Here is a 21,636-nt window from a genome sequence, read left to right as displayed (position 1 = left end):
TTTCTTTCTTTCTTTCTTTCTTTTTAGGAAGAGTCTTCCTCTAGCTCAGGCTGATCTGAAATTCACTATGTACATAGTCTCAGGCTGGCCTCAAACTCATGGCCATCCTCCTACCTCTGCCTCCCGAGTGCTGGAATTAAAGGCGTGCGCCACCACGCCTGGCTCTGCAGCTCCAGTTCTGTCTCCATTTGGCTCTGCCTTTCTGCGTTTTCTGGACCACCAACCTCTCTTTGTAACTCCTTCCAAGTGTTTCTTTTGATTCTCTGCAGTTTCCTTTGGGTTTCTATCTCTTACAGGGTCTCCATTACCTACCTGCTGTGAATATATCCACAGCTCTGCTTTTCCTTTCTTGGCATGTCCTTGTTTCACATATTTTATTTATTTATTTATTTATTTATTTATTTATTTATTTATTTATTTATTGTCAAGGATTGAGAGGGGTGGGGGAGAATGGGCGCTCCAGGGCTTCTAGCTGATGAGAACAAACTCCAGATGCATGTGCCGCTTTGGGCATTTGAATTTACATGGGTACTGGAGAATTGAACCCAGGTCGTTAGTTTTTGCAGGCAAGTGTCTTAACTGCTGAGCCATCTCTCCAGCCACCCCCTTCTTTTGGACTTGCTGACACTGCGTCCTCTGTAGAGAACAGCACCCGCATTAGAAACCAAGCTTGCCTGTGACCTGAATGGCTTTGGGAGACACCATCTCTCTGTGTTCCCATCTTTCTCATACCTAAGCCCCAGGACAGCAAACACAGTCACTTTTAGCTCAGAGAGAAGGTTTATTCCTCAGGGCCGTTCTCCAGGCCAAGGACGTGGACAGAAAAGCTCAGCCCTCGAACTTTTTCTTGCGGCCTTCCATTCCACTCAGCGCGTCGATGTTTTTGCGCCAGTCTCCTACTTCTCGGTTTTCCTGGAGGTGGGGGGCATAAAGTCAAAGGTTGGGGTCTCTTCCTGGCGTCCCACTTCCCAAGTAGTTCTCATCTGTCCTCTAGCTTGTTGGATCACTCTACACTGGACTCTGAGTCCAAGAATCTGAACCCAAAGCACTTTTTGTCTCCCTCAGACAATCTTGGCCATTTTCTAATTTCTTTCTTTATTATTATTATTATTTTGCTTTTTCGAGCAGGGTCTCACTCTAACCCAGGCTGACCTGGACTTCACTATGTAGTCACAGGGCTGGCATCGAACTCACGGCAAACACCCAGCTCAAGAGCTTTTATTTTTTCAAGCCAGGTATGGTGGCGCACACCTTTAATCCCAGCACTCAGGAGGCAGAGGTAGGAGGATCGCCCTGAGTTTGAAGCCGCCCTAAGACTACTGAGTTAATTCCAGGTCAGCCTGGGCTAGAGTGAGACCCTACCTTGGGGAAAAAAAAAAAAAAAAAAAGAAAAGAAAGCCCTTAATGTGCACACGTGTACACACATGAACATGTGCTCCAGAGTCTTGGTGCAAATAAACACCTGTTCAGCTTTTGGTGGGTGCTGGGAAATTAAACATGGCTGTCAGGCTTTACAAGCAAGCCACCAGGCCCACCATTTATCTGTTGATAAATCCCGTCTGATCCCAGAACAGCACCTGTGAATGGCACCTCAGTACACATCCCCTGCATTTCTACTTCTTTCATAGATTTCTGTAACCCTCATGAACTTCCTTCCCCCTCCTCTCTCCCTAATGTACTTCCTGTCTTCTACTTGTGTTTCCTGGTTTTTTTTTGGGGGGGGGTAGGATTCGAGGTAGGGTTTCACTCTAGCCCAGGCTGACCTGGAATTCACTCTGTAGTCTCAGGGTGGCCTCGAACTCATGGCGATCCTCCTACCTCTGCCTCCCGACTGTGGGATCGAAGGCGTGCGCCACCACGCCCGGCTTCTCCTCTACTTCTCAGTGAGTCGCCCTTGCCAATGCTCCTCACCGGACACCAACCACGTCTACCTTCTGGTGAGACTCTAGGCTCGTTACCGCTCAAGCCCCTCTCACAAGCCCCTGGTCCACACTCACCTTCTCGGTGTCCTCTTTCTTCACCTGCTTGAGGTGAGCCCGCAGGTCCAAGGTCTCCTTGGCGCGGGCGCCCAGCAGCGCCTGCATCATGGCGTCGGCTGAGATCCTCACCCTGCGCAGGGTGGGCCGTTTGAACTTGCCCTTCAGGTCAAAGATCTTCTGGGTTAGATCTGCGATCTGAGGGTGACCATATGGAATGTGGAGACCCTTTCCTCTCCTTCCCTCCCACCCAACTCTTCTACCCTGCAGTTCCCTCCTATCCTTATCCAGCTCCCAGAATCTAAGTCTCCTCCACTCTTCCAGGTCCTGCTCCATGTTCAAGCCTGTAACCCAGGGCATCATCTTTAAAACCAGCCTCTGCTCTCCAAGCCTGGCATAACAGCCAAGGCGCAAACCACGACTCTCTGGTCCACATCTGAACGCTTTTGCTGACAGTCATAAATTTGTAATTTTAATTTTTGTCTTTTTCCAGGTACGGTCTTGCTCTACCCCAGGCTGAATGATCCTCCTTCCTCTGCCTCCCAAGTTCCGGGATTAAAGGCATGCGCCACCACACCTGGCTAAAAGGTTTTTTTTTTTTTTTTTTTTTGCTTGTTGTTTTCATAGCAGGGTCTCAATCTAGTCCAGGCTGACCTGGAATTCATTATGTAGTCTCAGGGTGGCCTCAAACTCACGATGATCCTCCTACCTCTGCCTCCTGAGTGCTGGGATTAAAGGCGTGCGCTGCCCCACCTGGCTGTCTTTTACCAATACTCAATGTTCCAGCTGCACATTTCCCCTATTTATGCCTTCAAGTCCCTCCCTTGCATGTAATGACTCTACACTGAAAAAAAAAAAAAAAAAAAAAGCTTTCCTTAACCATAGGGTACTCATCCTTCAGTGCGCACTCTCCTCAGTTAACCTAGGCTTCTGGGATGTGCAAGTTGCAGATGGCAGCCTGAAGCCATACTCCAGGAACTCTCAAGCTGGCTATGAAGGCGCCCAAACTTCCCCACCCTTCCCACCTCTGTGATGTTCTTGGTGACTTTTGCCTCCACGTCATATCTCTCTTCATCCACCTTGTCCACCCGGGCATGGAGCTGCCTGCATAAATCCTATTGGGGAAAAGAAAAAAGTGTGTATTATGAGAAAGACTGTCTGATGGAGGAGGGCTGGGTTCTGGAGCCCCGGGTCTGAGGAACGATGGTTTGGATGGGAATCTCTGAGTGTAAGGGAGAAGGGCTGAGGTCTGGACCACTGGTATGAGGGAGGAGGAATGGGGCCTGGACCCTGGGCTGAAGGAGGAGGGCTGGGGTCTAGACCCCTGGGTCTAATGTCTGGACTCTTAGGTGTAAATACAGGAGGTCTGGGGTCTGGACTTCTGTTTCTGTCTGCAGAGGGACTGGTCCTTGATCATGTGATCCAGAAAGTACAGACTGGAACATAGACTCCACGGAACTGCAAAGAAATGGAGCTCGCAGCCAAAAAGTTTAAATCTGGCAGATATGTGGTTGCAGGAACCTGGTTTTTATTTTTTATTTTATTTTTTTTTTGAGGTAGGGTCTCGCTCCTAGCCCAGGCTGACCTGGAACTCACTATATATAATCTCAGGATGGCCTCGAGCTCGCAGCAATTCTCCCACTTCTGCCTCCCGAGTGCTGGGATTAAAGGCCTGTGCCACCATACCTGACTCCAACTATTTTATTTATTTATTTATTTATCTGAGAGAAAGAAAGAGGCAGATAGAAAGGGTCAGGCATGGTGGCACACGCCTTTAATCCCAGCACTTGGGAAGCAGAGGTAGGAGGATCACCACGAGTTCAAGGCCACCCTGAGATCACATAGTGAATTCCAGGTCAGCCTGAGCTAGAGTGAGACCCTACCTCGGAAAACAAAAAAACAACAATAAAAAATCAAGAAAACAAAGACAGAATGGGTGCACCAGGGCCTCTAGCCACTGCAAACGAACTCCAGACGCATGTACCACCTTGTACATCGGGCTTACGTGGGTACTGGAGAATCAAACCTGGGTCCTTAGGCTTCTCTTGCAAGAGCCTTAACCGCTAAGCCATCTCTCTAGCCCTCCCCAGCCCCATCTAGGTTTTGAGATCGATCATAGGTGGCTGCTATGGAGACGTCTGCAGTCCCAAGGATAAAGGATAGCCAGACTGGACCCGTGGGTTCTGAACAGATATACGCTTGACACCCGAAGGATGCAGGGCCGCAGACCAGGATCTTTCTTCTTTGGCTCTCCGGCTGGGCGTGTGTTACCTGCAGCTCGTGGAAGCTCAGCCCATCCAACTCCAGAGGTTGGCAACGCGTGCTCAGAGCGCGCCCTTTCTCTCCGCGCCGCTCCTCTGCCTCGCGCTCTACCTCCTGCTTCGCAATCTGCAGCATCAGAGTCTGTAGAAAAGTTGTGGGGACGCATCAGACCCCCCTCCCCCCAAAAAAATCACAGGAGTAAAGCTTTGCTCTTTATATTCAAGACAGCCAGTGCATCCAGACTGGTCCTCATCACTCAGCTCAGGCGCTAAGGGGCCTTCCCAAAGCCAAGCCACGCCCACGACGACCAAGCCGCACCCACCTACCCGGGGCTCCGCCCCCCCAACGCTCACCCTCACCTTCAGCTGCAGTTTTCTCGAAGCGGAGATCTTAGACTTTTTCTGCCAGGATGACCAGGAGTACAGACAGGTCAAGGAAGGAAACCGCAAGGGCGAACAGTGGGGAGAGGCTTCAAGGCACCCCCCCACCCCACTCAAGTAGATTCAGATTTTGGGGGGTAGGTGTGAGGTCGCCTTCAACTTGAATTTTGGAGTCTAGGGGAAGCCACGCCCCCAGGCCCTAGGGACCAATCTGCTGTCAGTGCCCCATCTATGCCCATCTAAGCAATCCTGAGGGCCACGAAGCTCCGCCCTCAAGCCGCTGTCACCAAATCCAACCCGCCCCTTTCTGAAATCCCGCCCAGCAGCAAAGTTCCTTCCCATCCGAGGCCCCGCCCCGGCTGCAGCCCCTCCCGAGGTCCCCTTGCAATTCGGATCCCGGGCATGCGAAGCCCCACCCCACCTTGGCGTGTGGCTCGGTGGCGTAGGCCCTGTAGTTGGCAGAGGAACGACGTCGCACTGGAGTGGGCGCAGGCTAGGGGTGGAGCGGACCGCATCACCATCCAGACCAACCACCACCCTGACCTTCCCAGTGCCCTTTCCTAGAGCTGCATTCCCCCCCACCACCACCATGCCCCTCCCTCCAGCGCCCGCTTTGGGTCATGGTGTCCCCAGTCCAGCTCTAGCCAGCCGCGCTCACCGCATCGCTGCTCCTGGAGGGCAAGAAACCAGAAAGAGGCGATTAGCGGTCAGGCAGTATCCTACTGTCACCGAGGGGTCACCGCAGGTCCCATGGACCAATAGATGGAGACCACCGATTCACTGTCCCCTGGACTCCAGGAGTTTTGCCCCCAAATTTCTACCTCCTTTGCACCCCAAAGTCCTACCCTTAACTACTCCCGCAGACCAAGTGTCCACCGTAGGAGCATTTACCCAAGGGACCCTTCCTCCACATCTCCCTTGAGAACTACCAAACGTTACTCACACATCTCCCATGCTGACTCTGGCCGGAGTTCCAGAAGCCGAGAAGGGAGCCAGGGGGCTTCAGGAAGGCCAGGGAAGGGGTGGCGACCCCAGTGACCTTGGAGAGGTCTGGATGTTCAGGCCCCACCGGGCTGCTGGAGCCTCGCTGAGGACACTGAGATAAGGGGCGAGGGACGCAGACTAAATATACTCGGCCCGGCTCAGGATGGGAGATAAAGGGGCGCGTGAAGGGCGGGGCCAACCAGGCTGCCTTCCCATTTGGCTCACCAAGTAAACTTGGTGGCAGGACCCCTCCTCCCTCTGACCCTGAAGTCCTAGTCCTTTTCCTTCCTTAGGAAAATTTGGAACCCTGGTGGGTCTTTCCTCCAACCCAAGATTTCAGGTCCCAGTCCTCACACAGGAGTCCAGGCTACAGCGTTTCTCTCCATGACTCAAGAGTGCAGACCCCGGCCCTCCTCCCTCAGACCCGGGAGTGCAGACCTCGGCCTTCTCCTTATGACCCAGTAGTACAGGCTGCAAGTCCTCCTCTCTCAGAATCTGGAATCCAGGCTCCAGCCCTCCTCCCTCAGACCTAGGAGTGCAGTCCCTTTTCACTCAAACCCAGGAGCCCAGGCCCCACTCCTCACTAAAACTGCAGTCTTCCTGACAGTAATCAGAACTGCCTCTGTTTCACCATCTTAGTTCAGTTTTGGAGCTCCACACCTTTTAGTTGGGCACATGCTGACTGTTTAAGGGTTTCTGGAATGCACACCAGGCTTTCGGCCCACAGCCGGAGAAATCTCTAGTTCGCTCATAAACCCAGAAGTCTGGTCTCTGGTCACGTGGGCCCTGCACTTTCTGGGTCTTTAGACCGAAGATAAAATCCACACAGTAGAGAACTTGACCCTGTCTACGAAACTTGGGGGAGGCTGACCAAGTCCCAGGAAGGAAGTGACGGCCCCTCCCCACCAGGATGAATGTCTGGGGCGAAGGGTGCAATGAGAGGGCCTGAGATCCAGGTTCCGACCTGTGTTTAGTGTCGCGTAGAATGTATAATTTTCACAGAACAATCTGGGACTCTCCAGATAGAACTGAGAATCCCATCAAATGAGTTTGAAGTTGAAGCTACACACTTCTGGGGTGAGAAAGAAACGCAGAGCAAAACTGAGCATTCTAGCAGTGGGCTCAGAATTCTGTGAGCCTGCATGAAAAGCTAGAGGTGGCCTGCTTGATCCCTAAGACCAAGGTCAAACGGCAGTTTTGGAGCTACATTCATTGTGGGAATGACCAGTCTTCCTTGGCGCGCCAGAACTTCAAATCTGGGGACCTGCCTATGGGGATACTGATGGGATTCCAGGAATGTGGGGCCAGGTCTTCTAGAAGTAGGGCCGGTTGGCCTGGGGAGGGCTCATGGGCTCTAGAGGCGGGGCCACATCTGCCTGGGGAGGGCTCATGGCTTCTAGGGGCGGGGCCACATCTGCCTGGGGAGGGCTCATGGCTTCTAGAGGTCGGATCACATCTGCCTGGGGAGGACTCATGCCTTGTAGGGGCGGGGCCACATCTGCCTGGGGAGGGCTCATGGGCTCTAGGTGCAGGGCCACATCTGCCTGGGGTGGGCTCATGGGCTTTAGGGGCGGGGCCACATCTGCCTGGGAAGGGCTCATGGCTTCTAGAGGTCGGATCACATCTGCCTGGGGAGGACTCATGCGTTCTAGGGGCAGAGCCACATCTGCCTGGGGAGGGCTCATGGGTTCTAGGGGTGGGTCCACATCTGCCTGGGGTGGGCTTATGGCTTCTAGGGGCGGGGCCACATCTGCCTGGGGAGGACTCATGCCTTGTAGGGGCGGGGCCACATCTGCCTTGGGAGGGCTCATGGTTTCTTGGGGCGGGGCCACATCTGCCTGGGGAGGGCTCATGGCTTCTTGGGGTGGGGCCACATCTGCCTGGGGAGGGCTCATGGTTTCTTGGGGCGGGGCCACATCTGCCTGGGGAGGGCTCATGGCTTCTTGGGGCGGGGCCACATCTGCCTGGGGAGGGCTCATGGCTTCTTGGGGTGGGGCCACATCTGCCTGGGGAGGACTCATGCATTCTAGGGGCGGGGCCACATCTGCCTGGGGAGGGCTCATGGGTTCTAGAGGCGAGGCCAGGACATCTCCAGGGTCAGATCCGGATTCCACAGCTGGGTCCCTGCCACCAGAAGCAGAGCTCCTTAGTTTGTAGAAACGGGCGAATGTCTCCGAGGGGTTGACTCCAGTGTGTGGGACAAACCCAGCTGCCCGTGCCATCTCTTCAACACGGGCAGAGAAGGCCTGCAGCTGCTCAGATCGTATGTCTACCAGGTACCTGGGGGCAGGAAGGAAGCAGCGTTGAGAAACCCAGCTTGCCACCCAGCCTGGACATTTGCACCCCGCGCTCCTCTGGCTTACCGGGCTAATTCCACAACAAGGTGTCCTCCGGGGACCACGCAAGCCCCGAGCTCAGGGCTTAGAAGATGGACCATCCTGAGAGAGAAGAGGAGAAGAGAAGAGAGGGGAAGGGAGGGGAGAGGTGGGGAGGAGAGGGGCTAAGATAAGAGCCCCAGGACCTCGGGAAGGGCAAGGCTGAAGTCCCTGATCCAGGGGGAGGAGGAACTGGGGCCGGGCCCTGGGACTTGCTTGGTGTGCCTCACCCACAGGCCACGTAGAGAAGCTGGAACCGACCCTGGTAGCAGCACTTGTGGTGGAGGGTCTGCGCAGAATCCAGGGGCAGGAAGTGGATAGTGAAGGGTTCCCGGGTGGGTGCTGCTGGAGAGAAGGGAGACCAGCTCTGGACGATGGAGCCGGGAGAAGCACACACAGACAGTAGTCATGGACTCGCAAGGGTGGGCACACGCAGCCTGATGCCGATACACCTTGTATGCTCTTTCGCTCTTGGTGGCCCAAGCTGTCCTTGAACTGGCTATGTGGAGCAGACTGGTCTCGAATTTGGCAGTTCTCCTGACTGCCTCCCCTGTGCTGGAATTACAGGGATGTTCTGCCGTGCTTTACCCTTCCTGAACCCCTTGTTTTATTTATTTTTTATTGCCCGGTATGGTGGATTAAAGGTATGGCACACACCTTTAATCCCAGCACTTGGTGGGGGAGGGGGAGAGAATGGGCACACCAGGGCCTCTAGCCACTGCTAATGAACTCCAGACACATGCGCCACCTTGTGCATCTGACTTATATGGGATCTGGGGAATCAAATCTGAGTCCTTAGGCTTCACAGGTACTAAGTACTTCAATGGCTAAGACATCTCTCCAGCTTTTTTTATTTTTTTTGAGACAGGGTCTTATGTAGCTCAGGTTGGCCTCAAATCCACTTTGTATCTGAGGATGCGCTACTTCTGATCCTCCTACCTCCACCTCCCAAGTGCTAGGCTTCCAGGTGTGCACCGCCATGGCCGTGGACTAGGTGCTGGAACTTAGAGCTATCTACCCATGATGCCACATCTTCAGGCCCTGAAACCGATCTTTTCTCCAAGGTGAATTCTTTTGTTTATTTTGAGAGAGGGACAGAGGCAGAGAGAGATAATGGGCATGACAGGGCCTTCAGCCACTGCAAATGAACTCCAGACGCATGCGCCCCCTTGTGGCAGATGTGCAACATTGTGTGCTTGCCCTACTGTATCGGGTTATGTGGGACCTGGAGATTCAAACACGAGTTCTCTTAGGCTTTGGAGGCAAGCACCTTAACCTCTAAGCCATCTTCCAGACTCAAGGTGAATTCTTTTGTATGTTCGTTTGGTTGGTTGGTTGGTTTTTCCAGGTAGGGTCTTGCTGTAGCCAAGGCTGACCTGGAATTGACTATGTAGTCTCAGGGTGACCTCAGACTCACAGCATCCCTACTATCCAAGGTGAATTCTTGCTAACGTCTGGGGAAATCAGGCCAGGAGGCAGAGACCCATTTTACAGACTAGACAACTGAGACTCGAGAGAAAGAAAGAGAGTAGGTCACTGGAACAGACACACAGGGAAGGAGGGCCGGGTAAAGGAAATGGAATAGAAGGTGGGGACAGCCAGAATTGGGGCTGGGGAGGCCATGTAACAGGGGATCTGGACTGCTCTCAGCTGAGAATTCTACCCGCCAGGATTTAAGAAAGGGAGAAGGGACTGGAGTGATGGATTAAAGGTTAAGGAGCTTGCCTGTGAAGCCAAAGGACCCAGGTTCAATTCCCAGTACAGATGCGCAAGGAGGCACATCTGTCTGGAGTTCACTTGCAGTGGCTAGAGGCCCTGCCATGTGCCCATTCTCTTTCTCTCTCTCTCAAATAAATAAGTAAAATTTTAAAAATATTTCAAGCTTTATTTTCATTTATTTATTTGAGAGAGAGAGAAGTAGAGAGAGGGAGAGAAAGAATGGGCATGTCAGGGCCTCCAGCCACTGCAAACGAACTCCAGACACGTGTGCCCCCTTGTGCATCTGACTTACATGGGTCCTGGGGAATTGAACAGAGGTCCTTTGGCTTTGCAGGCAAATGCCTTAACTACTAAGCCATCTCTCCATCCCTAAATAAATAATTTCTTGAAAAAAAGAAAGGGAGAGAAACTAGAAAAAGAGAGAAGTCAACTGCCCAGGCATTCCAAACCAGCTCCTCCACTGTTGGATTTGAAGCACTGGAGTGTGAAGTCCGTGGATTCTCTGATGTCCTTGTTTACCTGAAGTTTGCTTTCCAGGGTTAACTTTTGCCTCTAGTGACTGGACCTCCTCCGGATTCTCCTGAGTGACCCTTGGGCGCCCCCATGCGGCCACTTCTCTTAATAGCTCGGTCACGTTGTGCTGCGTGATTTCGCCGGCAGTCTGCTCAGGAGAGAAGGGGCGTGGCTAGACTCAGGGGCGGGGCTCAGGGGGCAGGTTGACTGCTAGCCCAGAGCTTCCAGTGGTCTTGCATTTCTACAGCTGGGTTTGGAACTTAATGGGAGGGCTGACACGCCTTGAATCCCAGCACTCAGGAGGCAGAGGTAGGAGGATATCTGAGTTCAAGGGTACCCTGAGACTACATAGTGAATTCCAGATTAGCCTGGGCCAGAGTGAGACCCTACCTCGAAAAACCATGTAGATGTGCTCTATCATTTAATACCATACTGGTGTACTAAAAGATATAAATGCGATATAAAGTCAGCCAATTATGTTCATCTAACATAACTGCCTTTACTGTATTTCTCATTAGCCTGAATAAAAGGGCCTTATTGATTTTTTTTTTTTTTTTGTTTTTCAAGGTAGGGTCTCACTCTAGCTAAGGCTGACCTGGAATGCACTGTGCAATCTCAGGGTGGCCTTGAACTCACGGTGTGGGGGGGGAGTTGACGTAGGGTATCACTCTAGTCCAAGCTGACATGGAATTCCCTACATAGTCTCAGGGTGACCTTGAACCAATGGCAATCCTCCTATCTCTGCCTCCCGAGTGCTGGAATTAAAGGCGTACCCCACCATGACCAGCTACCTTTGCCCCTCAAGTACTGGAATTTAAAATGTGTACCACCAAGCCTGGCTGATTTTTCCTTCTAAGAAAGCATTTGAATGCATTTTGTTTGGTATTGTATTTATTCAATAAAGCACTGAGTTAGTGCTTAAGTGTGAACTGGACCCTGTTGCTAACGCTCAACAAGCAGTCATCCTAGGTAGGGCTAAGCTCCCAGTAAAATTGCTATATTGCACATGTCTTAATGCAGTTCAAATGTTAAATGAATTGTATATTCACTTAAAAAAAAAAAAAAGAGCTAGCCAGGAATGGTGGCGCACGCCTTTAATCCCAGCACTTGGGAGGCAGAGGTAGGAGGATCACCATGAGTTCGAGGCCACCTGAGACTACATAATGAATTCCAGGTCAGCCTGAGCTAGAGTGAGACCCTACCATGAGAAAAAAAAAAAAAAAAAAGAGAGAGAGAGAGAGAGAGCGCTTAATGGGAGGAATGGACCCAGGGTGTTGGGGTTGGAGCCTGTTACTTAGAGGCACCTCACTAAGACAAGAGGTGAGGCCAGAAAACATAGGCGGGGCTGGGGGAAGTGGTGCAGCTTAAAATGTAGCCTACGGCTATCCCACTGCCCCCTCACTGCCCCCCACTCCCGGCACCATCCTGCCAGCCCCACACCTTGACTGGCTGTCCATTGCTGGTCCGCAGGAGGCTCTGGTCATCGGCCTCGATGCCAAAGGCCACAAAGGGTCCCGTGGCAATATCCCCCCAGTACCCACGCGCTGCCACACGCTCCCCACGCTGAAAAAGCAAAGAGAGGGGTTGGAAAATGAGGTCGATCCATCGTGGCCACTCTCACATCCGGGAACCTGAAAAGGAGCAGACTGGGCCAGGCAGTGGACACACACGTAGGTCAAGAGGCGACCAGACGCCAGGGTCCTGTTAGGCTCTTGGTAAGCACTGGAGTCTCTGAGTTCAAAGGCGACACCTGTGTACCGCCAACGTCGGAATTCCTGGATGTGGATGGTTTGGGCCTAGAGTAAGGCATGAAAAAAAGGAAGGCCTCAGTGAGCCTCTGAGGGCCTCCTGGTGAGTCACCCTGGCCCTCCTCCCTCAGGCCATGAATTCCAGATCCCAACCTTACTCCCTCAGGCAATGAAATCCAGATACCAACCTTCCTCACTCAGGCCATGAACTCCAGACACCAACATTCATAACTCAGGCCAAGAACTCCAGACCCCAGCTTCCTCCCTCAAGTCATGACTCCAGAATCCAACCTTCCTTACTTAGGCCATGAACTTCCTTACTTAGGCCATGAACTCCTGATCCCAGCCTTCCTATCAACCCCAGACCCCAAACTACATCCCTCAGGCCATGAACTCAAGACCCCAACCTTCCACTCTCAGGACATGAACTCCAGACCCCAATCTCCCTCCCTCAGGCCATGAACTACAAACCCCAAACTTTGTTCCTCAAGCCATAAACTCCAGACCCCAACCATCCTCCTTTAGGCCATGAACTCCAGATCCCAACCTTCCTCTCTTAGTCCATGAACTCCACACCCCAATCTTCTTCTTTCAGGCCACGAACTCCAGACCCCCCAATCTTCGTCCCTCAGGCCATGAACTCCAGACCCTAGCCTTCCTCCCTCAGGCTAAAATCTCCAGACCCCAATCTTTCTCTCTCAGGCCATGAATTCCAGACCCCAGCCTTCCTCTCTCTGTGTGAGTAGGAAGAAAACTCAATAGCAAAGGCCAGTATGCTAGAAAAGAAATATAAAGGCAAGAGAAAGGAAGGGAGAGGGGAACTTAATAGATGGCATTGTATGTATGTAAGTAGAAGAATAGATTAATGGGGGTGAAAAGGCCCAAAGTGAGGTTAAGGGAAAGGGATTGATTAAAGGAAAGGTGGAGAGAGGGCTAATCAAAACCTAAGAGGATATAAATAAATCATATGGAAACCCATTTTTTTGGACAATGGAACAGTCAGGAGGGGTAATTATTGCTAGGAAATTTTCAGTGCGAGGGATGGGATACCTTCCAGTGAGTTGTTGGCCAGGGAGGTCCCTGATGCCCCCAAAACATAATAGCCCATTGCCGAGACCCTTGGTTTCCCACCAGGAATAGATGGTAAGACCCTTTTGATGAAGACTCCACATGCTTGGGCTGCAAGGCCACTGAGAAATCCTACTGGAACTGAGCTGATAACCTCCTCCATGTAGACCATCTGGCAGAAAACTGGAAGAAGCCATTCTGCATGCAGTTCAATGGGAGAGAAAGAAATTACCAGTGAAGATACTCAACAGTGGACACTGTAAGACTTATATTTGGACAGCCAGGCACATCTGTCATGGTGGAAACCAACTGCCCTCTAATTGGACTAGAGGCCCGCTCCATGGTAGGGAATACATCCCTGATACTAAAAACTTAAAACAGGAGTAGTCATGAGCCCTAGGGGTGTAATGTCTACTGCTGTCTGGCTAAATATATACTATACTTATCAAATTGCCCAGTAAGCACTTTTCTTAATGTTTATACCCTTATATTAATGCTACTCTCACTTTTAGTAGATAATCTTCTCTTTTCAGATGGCAGTGACCTTGAGATGACTCAGAAGGCATCATGGTGCTGGAAAGAAGTGACAGGAGTGCTCAATATTGCCATATCTCTATCACATTTTCCAAGGTTCAGGGTCTATTGCAGAAGAGGTGGCGGAAAGAATGTAAGAACCAAAGGAAGGGTAGGACTCCTTACAATGAGCTCCCCACCAGACACAAAATGGCCTGGATATCCATGAATTCACAGTGCCTGACACTACCTACACAAGACCAGCATAATAGGAGGAAAAGATCATGACATCAAAAGAAAAGAGAGACTGATTGAGATGGGGAGGAGATATGATGGAGGGTGGAGTTTCAAAGGAGAAAGTGGGGAGAGGGAGGGCATTACCATGGGATATTTTTTTATAATCATGGAAGTTGTTAATAAAAAACATTTTTCAATAAAAAACCAGGCAAAGATAGAACAAAAAAAGAAAATTACAGACCAATCTCCCTCATAAACATAGATGCAAAAATTCTCAACAAAAATTGGCCAACAGAATACAAGAATATATCAAAAGATCATTCACCCTGACCAAGTAGGCTTTATCCCAGAGATGCAGGGATGGTTCAACATACGCAAATCTATAAATGTAATACATTACATAAACGGGTTGAAGGACAAAAATCACATGATCATCTCATTAGACACAGAGAAAGCATTTGACAAAATCCAACATGCCTTCATGATAAAAGTCCTACAGAGACTGGGAATAGAAGGAACATATCTCAATATAATAAAAGCTATTTATGACAAGCCTACAGCCAACATATTACTAAATGGAGAAAAACTGGAAGCCTTTCCACTAAAATCAGGAACAAGACAAGGGTGTCCACTGTCCCCACTTTTATTTAATATAGTTTTGGAAGTCTTAGCCACAGCAATAAGGCAAGAGACACACATAAAAGGGATACAAATTGGAAAGGAAGAGATCAAGTTATCATTATTTGCAGATGACATGATTCTACACATAAAGGACCCTAAAGACTCTACTAGCAAACTGTTAGAGCTGATAAAAACCTACAGCCATGTAGCAGGATACAAAATAAACACACGGAAATCAGTAGCCTTCATATATACTAACAACAGACACACAGAGGATGAAATCAGAGAATCACTCCCATTCACAATTGCATCAAAAATAAATAAATAAATAAAGTACCTTGGAATGAACCTAACCAAGGAAGTAAAGAATCTCTACAATGAGACCTTTAAAACATTCAAGCAAGAAATTGCAGAAGACACTAGAAAGTGGAGAAACATCCCTTGTTCCTGGATAGGAAGAATCAATATTGTGCAAATGTAAATCTTACCAAAAGCAATCTACACATTTAATGCAATCCCTATCAAAATTCCAAAGGCATTCCTCATGGAAATAGAAAAAACAATCCAAAAATTCATTTGGAATCACAAAAAACCTTGAATATCTAAAGTAATACTGAGCAACAAAAATAAGGCTGGTGGTATCACCATACCTGATTTTAACCTATACTATAGAGCCATTGTGGTGGTTTGATTCAGGTGTCCCCCATAAACTTAGGTGCTCTGAATGCTAGCTCCCTAGCTGATGGATATTTGGGAATTAATGCCTCCTGGAGGGAGTGTATTATTGGGGGTGGGCTTATGGGCTTTATAACCAGTTTCCCCATGCCAGTGTTTGGCACACCCTCCTGTTGCTGTAGTCCACCTTATGTTGGCCAGGGGGTGATGTCCACCCTCTGCTCATGCCATCGTTTTTCCCTGCCATCGTGGAGCTTCCCCTCGAGCCTGTAAGCCAAAATAAATCTCTTTTTCCCAGAAGCAGCTCTTGGTTGGGTGATTTCTACCAGCAATGCGAACCGGACTGCAACAGCCATAGTAACAAAAACAGCGTGGTACTGGCACAAAAACAGACATGTAGATCAGTGGAACAGAATAGAGGACCCAGATGTAAGTCCAGGTAGCTATAGTCACCTGATATTCGATACAAATGCCAAAAATACTCATTGGAGAAAAGACAGCCTCTTCAGCAAATGGTGTTGGGAAAACTGGATATATATCTGTGGAAGGATTAAAATAGATTCTTCTCTCTCTCCATGCACAAGAATTAAGTCCAAATGGATTAAAGACCTTAACATCAGACCTGAAACTCTGAAACTGCTAGAGGAAAAAGCAGGGGAAACCCTTCAACATATTGGTCTTGGCAAAGACTTTCTGAATACAACGCCAATTCCTCAGGCAATAAAACCACAGATTAATCACTGGGACCTCATGAAATTACAAAGATTTTGCACTGCAAAGGACACAGTGAAAAAAGCAAACAGGCAACCTACAGAATGGGAAAAAATCTTCACTAGCTATATATCTGATAGAGGATTAATATCTAGGATATACAAAGAACTCAAAAAGTTAAATAATAAGGAATCAAACAAGCGAATCAAAAAAATGGGCTATGGAGCTAAATAGAGCATTCTCAAAGGAAGAAATACGAATGGCATATAAGCATCTACAAAAATGTTCTACGTCACTAGTCATCAGAGAAATGTAGATTAAAAGTACATTGAGATTCCATCTCACTCCTGTCAGATTGGCCACCATCATGAAAACAAATGATCATAAATGTTGGCGGGGATGTGGAAAAACAGGAACCCTTCTGCACTGCTGGTGGGAATGCAATCTGGTCCAGCCATTGTGGAAATCAGTGTGGAGGTTCCTAAAACAGCTGAAGATTGATCTACCATATGACCCAGCTATAGCACTCCTAGGCATATATCCTAAGGACTCATCTCATTTCCTTAGATTTACATGCTCAACCATGTTTATTGCTCAATTTATAATAGCTGGGAAATGGAACCAGCCTAGATGTCCCTCAACTGATGAGTGGATAATGAAGATGTGGCACATTTATACAATGGAGTTCTATTCAGCGGTAAAGAAAAATGAAGTTATGAAACTTGCAGAAAAATGGATGGATCTGGAAAGGATTATACTAAGCGAGGTAACCCAGGCCCAGAAAGCCAAGCACCACATGTTCTCCCTCATATGTGGATCCTAGCTACAGATGATAGGGCTTCTGCATGAGAAGTAAGTTAAAAAGTAGATATAAAGGGAAGAGAAAGGAAGGGAGGAGGGTACTTAATAGGTTGGTATTGTATATATGTAAGTACAATGATTGAGATGGGGAGGTAATATGATGGAGAATGGAATTTCAAAGGGGAAAGTGCGGGGGCGGGGTGAGGGAGGGTATTACCATGGGATATTTTTTATAATCATGGAAAATGTTAATAAAAATTGTAAAAAGGAAAAAAAAAAAAGGGTCCAGATGTACCAAGTGGCAAAAAAAAAAAAAAAATCCAGACCTCAACCTTCCTACCTCAGGCCATGAATTCCACACACCAATCCTAGCCTTCAGGCCATGAATCCCAGACCACAAACTTCCTCCCTCAGGCCATAGACTCCATACCCCAGCCTTGCTCCCTCAGGCCAAAACAGACAGACCCCATTCTTCCTTCCTCAGGTCATGAACTCCAGAACCCAACCTCCCTACCTCAGGCCAAAAACTCCAGAACCCATCCTTCCTCCTTCAAGTCAAAAAATCCAGACCCAAGCCTTCCTCCCTGAGACGAAAACTGCAGACCCCATCTTTTTCAATCCCTCAGTCCACTATTCCAGACACCAGCCATCCACCCTCAGACCATGAACGCCAGACTCCATAATTCTCCCTTCAAGTCAAAAAATTCTAGAGCCCAGCTTTCCTCCCTCCGGCCATGAATTCCAAACACCAAAGTTCCTCACTCAGACCATGAAGTCCATATACCAACCTTCCTCCTTCAAGCCAAGAACTCCAGACACAAACCTACCTCAATGAAGCCATGAACTACAGACACCAAACTTCCTCCCTCATGCCAAAACGACAGACCCCATGGTTCCTACTACAGACCCAAACTAGAGATGCCATCCTTCCTATCTCAGGCCATTACTTCCAGACCCCAGCCATCCACCCTCAGGCAAAAAATTCCAGACGCCATCCTTCCTCTCTCAGGCCATGAACTGCAGACCCCAAAATTCCCCCCTCAAGCCATGAACTCCAGATCCCAACCTTCCTCTCTCAGGCCATGAACTGCAGAACCCAGCCTCCTTCCCTCAGTCCATGAATTCCAGATACCAACCTTCCTCCCTCAAGCCATGACCTGGACTGGACCCCAAACTTCCTCACTTAGGCCAGAATTGCAGACCCCATCAATCCTACCAAAGGTCAAAAATGCAGAAACCATCCTTCTTCACTCAGGCCATGAATTCCAGACCACAGTCATCCACCTTCAGCCCAAAAATTCCAGACCCCATACTTCAGCCTTCAAGTCAAAAAATCCAGAGCCCAGCCTTCCTCCCTCAGGCCATGAGCTCCAGACGCCAGCCTTCCTCTCAGGCCATAAATCTCACGCCCCAGAAACCCTACCACAGAACATAAATCCCACACCCCAGTCACCCTCCCACAAGCCATGAATTCCAGACCCCAGTCAACCTCCCACAGGCCATGAATCCAGAACCCAGTCACCCTCCCACAGGCCATGAATCCAGACCCCAGTAACCCACCAACAGGCCATGAATCCCACACTCCAGTCACCCTCCCACAGGCCATGAATCCCACACCCCAGTCACGCTCACACAGGCCATGAATCCCAGACACCAGTCATCCTCCCACAGGCCATGAATCCCAGACACCAGTCACCCTCCCACAGGCCATGAATCCCACAATCCAGCCACCCTCCCACAGGCCATGAATCCCAGACCCCAGTCACCCTCCCACAGGCCATGAATCCAGACCCCAGTCACCCTCCCACAGGCCATGAATCCTAGACCCCAGTCACCCTCCCACAGGCTATGAATCCCTCACCCCAGTCACCCTCCCACAGGCCATGAATCCTAGACCCCAGTCACCCTCCCACAGGCCATGAATCCAGACCCCAGTCACCCTCCCACAGGCCATGAATCCAGACCCCAGTCAACCTCCCACAGGCCATGAATCCTAGACCCCAGTCACCCTCCCACAGGCTATGAATCCCTCACACCAGTCACCCTCCCACAGGCCATGAATCCCAGACAACAGCCACCCTCCCACAGGCCATGAATCCATACCCAAGTCAACCTCCCACAGGCCATGAATCCACACCCCTGTCACCCGACCACAGGCCATGAATCCCAGACAACAGCCACCCTCCCACAGGCCATGAATCCAGACCCCATTCACCCTCCCACAGGCCATGAATCCAGACCCCAGTCACCCTCCCACAGGCCATGAATCCAGACCCCAGTCACCCTCCCACAGGCCATGAATCCAGACCCCATGCACCCTCCCACAGGCCATGAATCCCTCACCCCAGTCACCCTCCCACAGGCCATGAATCCCAGACCCCAGCCACCCTCCCACAGGCCATGAATCCAGACCCCAGTCACCCTCCCACAGGCCATGAATCCCAGACAACAGCCACCCTCCCACAGGCCATGAATCCAGACCCCAGTCACCCTCCCACAGGCCATGAATCCAGTCCCCAGTCAGCCTCCCACTGGCCATGAATCCCACACCCCAGTTACCCTCCCACAGGCCATGAATTCCAGACCCCAGCCACCCTCCCACAGGCCATGAATCCAGAGCCCAGTCACGCTCCCACAGGCCATCAATCCTATCCCGAGTCACCCTCCCATAGGCCATGATTCCCAGACCCCATTCACCTTCCCACAGGCCATGAATGCCCGAACCCAGTCAACCTCCCACTGTCCATGAATCCCACACCCGAGCCAGCCTCCCACAGGCCATAAATCCACACCCCAGCCACCCTCTCACAGGCCATGAATCCCACACACCTGTCACCCTCCCACAGGCCATGAATCCCAGACCCCAGTCACCCTCCCACAGGCCATGAATCCCACACTCCAGCCACCCTCCCACAGGCCATGAATCCCAGACCCCAGTCACCCTCCCACAGGCCATGAATCCCACACTCCAGCCACCCTCCCACAGGCCATGAATCCCAGACCCCAGTCACCCTCCCACAGGCCATGAATCCCACACCCCAGTCACACTCCCACAGGCCATGAATCCCACACCCCAGTCACCCTCCCATAGGCCATGAATCCCACACCCCAGTCACCCTCCCACAGGCCATGAATCCCACACTCCAGCCACCCTCCCACAGGCCATGAATCCCAGACCCCAGTCACCCTCCCACAGGCCATGAATCCCACACCCCAGTCACACTCCCACAGGCCATGAATCCACACCCCAGTCACCCTCCCACAGGCCATGAATCCCAGACCCCAGTCACCCTCCCACAGGCCATGAATCCCACACCCCAGTCACCCTCCCACAGGCCATGAATCCCACACCCCAGTCACCCTCCCACTGGCCATGATCCAGACCCCAGTCACCCTCCCATAGGCCATGAATCCAGACCCCAGTCAGCCTCCCACTGGCCATGATCCAGACCCCAGTCACCCTCCCACAGGCCATGAATTCCAGAACCCAGTTACCCTCCCACAGGCCATGAATCCAGAGCCCAGTCACGCTCCCACAGGCCATCAATCCTATCCCGAGTCACCCTCCCATAGGCCATGATTCCCAGACCCCATTCACCTTCCCACAGGCCATGAATGCCCGAACCCAGTCACCCTCCCACTGTCCATGAATCCCACACCCCAGTCACCCTCCCACAGGCCATGAATCCCACACCCCAGTCACCCTCCCACCGTCCATGAATCCCACACTCCTGCCACCCTCCCACAGGCCATGAATCCCAGACCCCAGTCACCCTCCCACAGGCCATGAATCCCAGACCCCAGTCACCCTCCCACAGGCCATGAATCCCTCACCCCAGTCACCCTCCCACAGGCCATGAATCCTAGACCCCAGTCACCCTCCCACAGGCTATGAATCTCTCACCCCAGTCACCCTCCCACAGTCCATGTTTTCCACACCCGAGCCACCCTCCCACAGGCCATGAATCCACACCCCTGTCACCCAACCACAGGCCATGAATCCCATACAACAGGCCACCCTCCCACAGGCCATGAATCCCATACCCCAGTCACCCTCCCACAGGCCATGAATCCATACCCCAGTCACCCTCCCACAGGCCATTAATTCCAGACCCTAACCTTCCTCCCTCTGGCCATGATTTCAAGATCCCAGCATTCCTCCCTGAAGCCACAGGCCCTAGGCCCTATCTATCCTTCCTCATGCCATGAACTCCAGACCCCAAAGTTCCTCCCTCTGACAATGAATTCCAGATCCCAGCCATCCTCCCTTAGGCCTCAAACCCCAGAAACAACTTTCCTCCCTCAGGCCAAACTCCAGACCCCATCCTTCCTCCCTCAGGCCATGAATTCCAGACCACAGCCATGCACCCACAGGCCAATAACTCCAGACCCCATACTTCCCCCTGCAAGTCTCCCCCTTCATGTAAAAAAATCCAGACCCTAGCTTTCCTCCCTCAGGCCATGATCTCCAGACACCAACATTCCTCCCTGAAGACATGAACTACAGAACCCAAACTCTGTCCCTCATGCCAAAATGGCTGACCCTTTGTTCCTCCATCAGGCCCACACTGGCGATGTCAGCCTTCTGCTATCAGGCCATAATTCCAGACACCATCCTTCCTCCTCAAGCCAAAAACTCCAGACTCCAACCTTTCCCCCTCACACCATGAACTCCAACCTAATTTGCTCAAGCCATGAACTCCAGACCTCAGACTTCTTCCCTCAGGCCATTGACTCCACACCCACCCTTCCACCATTAGGCCATGAAATATAGGCCCCATCCTTTCACCCTCAGGCCATAATCTCGACTCCAACCTTCCTCCCTCTGGCCATGAATTCCAGACCCCAGTGTCCTCCCTTAGGCTAAAAACTCCAGCAACAACTTTCCCCTCTTAGGCCATGTACTGAAGACTCCATCCTTCAATATTCAAGTCAAAAAATCCAGGCCCCAACCTTCCTTGATCAAGCCATGAATTCCATACACCAACCTTACTTCTTCAGGCCATGAACGCCAGACCCCAGCTGCCCTCCCTCATGCCATGAACTGCAGACC

The 21,636-nt window shown here is 51.0% G+C and overlaps 2 protein-coding genes across 2 annotated transcripts in view; both read right to left on the bottom strand.

Annotated features, from left to right (window-relative positions):
• Positions 1–761: 761 nt before the first annotated feature.
• Positions 762–5,754, bottom strand: Tnni3 (troponin I3, cardiac type). Its single transcript, XM_012952258.2, has 8 exons — positions 5,562–5,754; positions 5,277–5,289; positions 5,040–5,111; positions 4,598–4,639; positions 4,248–4,379; positions 3,002–3,091; positions 1,998–2,174; positions 762–912 (listed from the first exon to the last, which is right to left on the bottom strand). Exons 1-8 carry the CDS (start codon positions 5,570–5,572, stop codon positions 829–831), a joined length of 621 nt encoding a protein of 206 aa, XP_012807712.1. The 5' UTR covers positions 5,573–5,754; the 3' UTR covers positions 762–828.
• Positions 5,755–6,529: 775 nt separating this feature from the next.
• The window catches only part of Dnaaf3 (dynein axonemal assembly factor 3), a 28,576-nt gene continuing 13,469 nt past the window's right edge, over positions 6,530–21,636 (bottom strand). The window contains exons 6-12 of the mRNA XM_045134308.1: positions 11,880–12,005; positions 11,650–11,772; positions 10,262–10,357; positions 8,208–8,344; positions 7,966–8,040; positions 7,684–7,882; positions 6,530–7,482 (exon numbers count right to left, since the gene is read on the bottom strand). Of these exons, the coding sequence (XP_044990243.1) occupies positions 6,916–7,482; positions 7,684–7,882; positions 7,966–8,040; positions 8,208–8,344; positions 10,262–10,357; positions 11,650–11,772; positions 11,880–12,005 (1,323 nt within the window). The 3' untranslated portion in view covers positions 6,530–6,915. The remainder of the gene's footprint in view (positions 7,483–7,683; positions 7,883–7,965; positions 8,041–8,207; positions 8,345–10,261; positions 10,358–11,649; positions 11,773–11,879; positions 12,006–21,636) is intronic.

The sequence above is a fragment of the Jaculus jaculus genome, chromosome 14, assembly GCF_020740685.1.
Source record: "Jaculus jaculus isolate mJacJac1 chromosome 14, mJacJac1.mat.Y.cur, whole genome shotgun sequence".
Classification (NCBI taxonomy): domain Eukaryota; kingdom Metazoa; phylum Chordata; class Mammalia; order Rodentia; family Dipodidae; genus Jaculus; species Jaculus jaculus.
This window is presented reverse-complemented; position numbering and strand designations above follow the sequence as displayed.

Excerpts from the sequence above, each read along its gene's own strand:
- Tnni3 (XM_012952258.2), bottom strand. Across the intron at positions 4,380-4,597 it reads CGAGAAAACTGCAGCTGAAG|ACTCTGATGCTGCAGATTGC; the intron begins GTGAGGGTGAGC and ends ACTTTTCTACAG. Across the intron at positions 2,175-3,001 it reads TCACCAAGAACATCACAGAG|ATCGCAGATCTAACCCAGAA; the intron begins GTGGGAAGGGTG and ends GGTCACCCTCAG.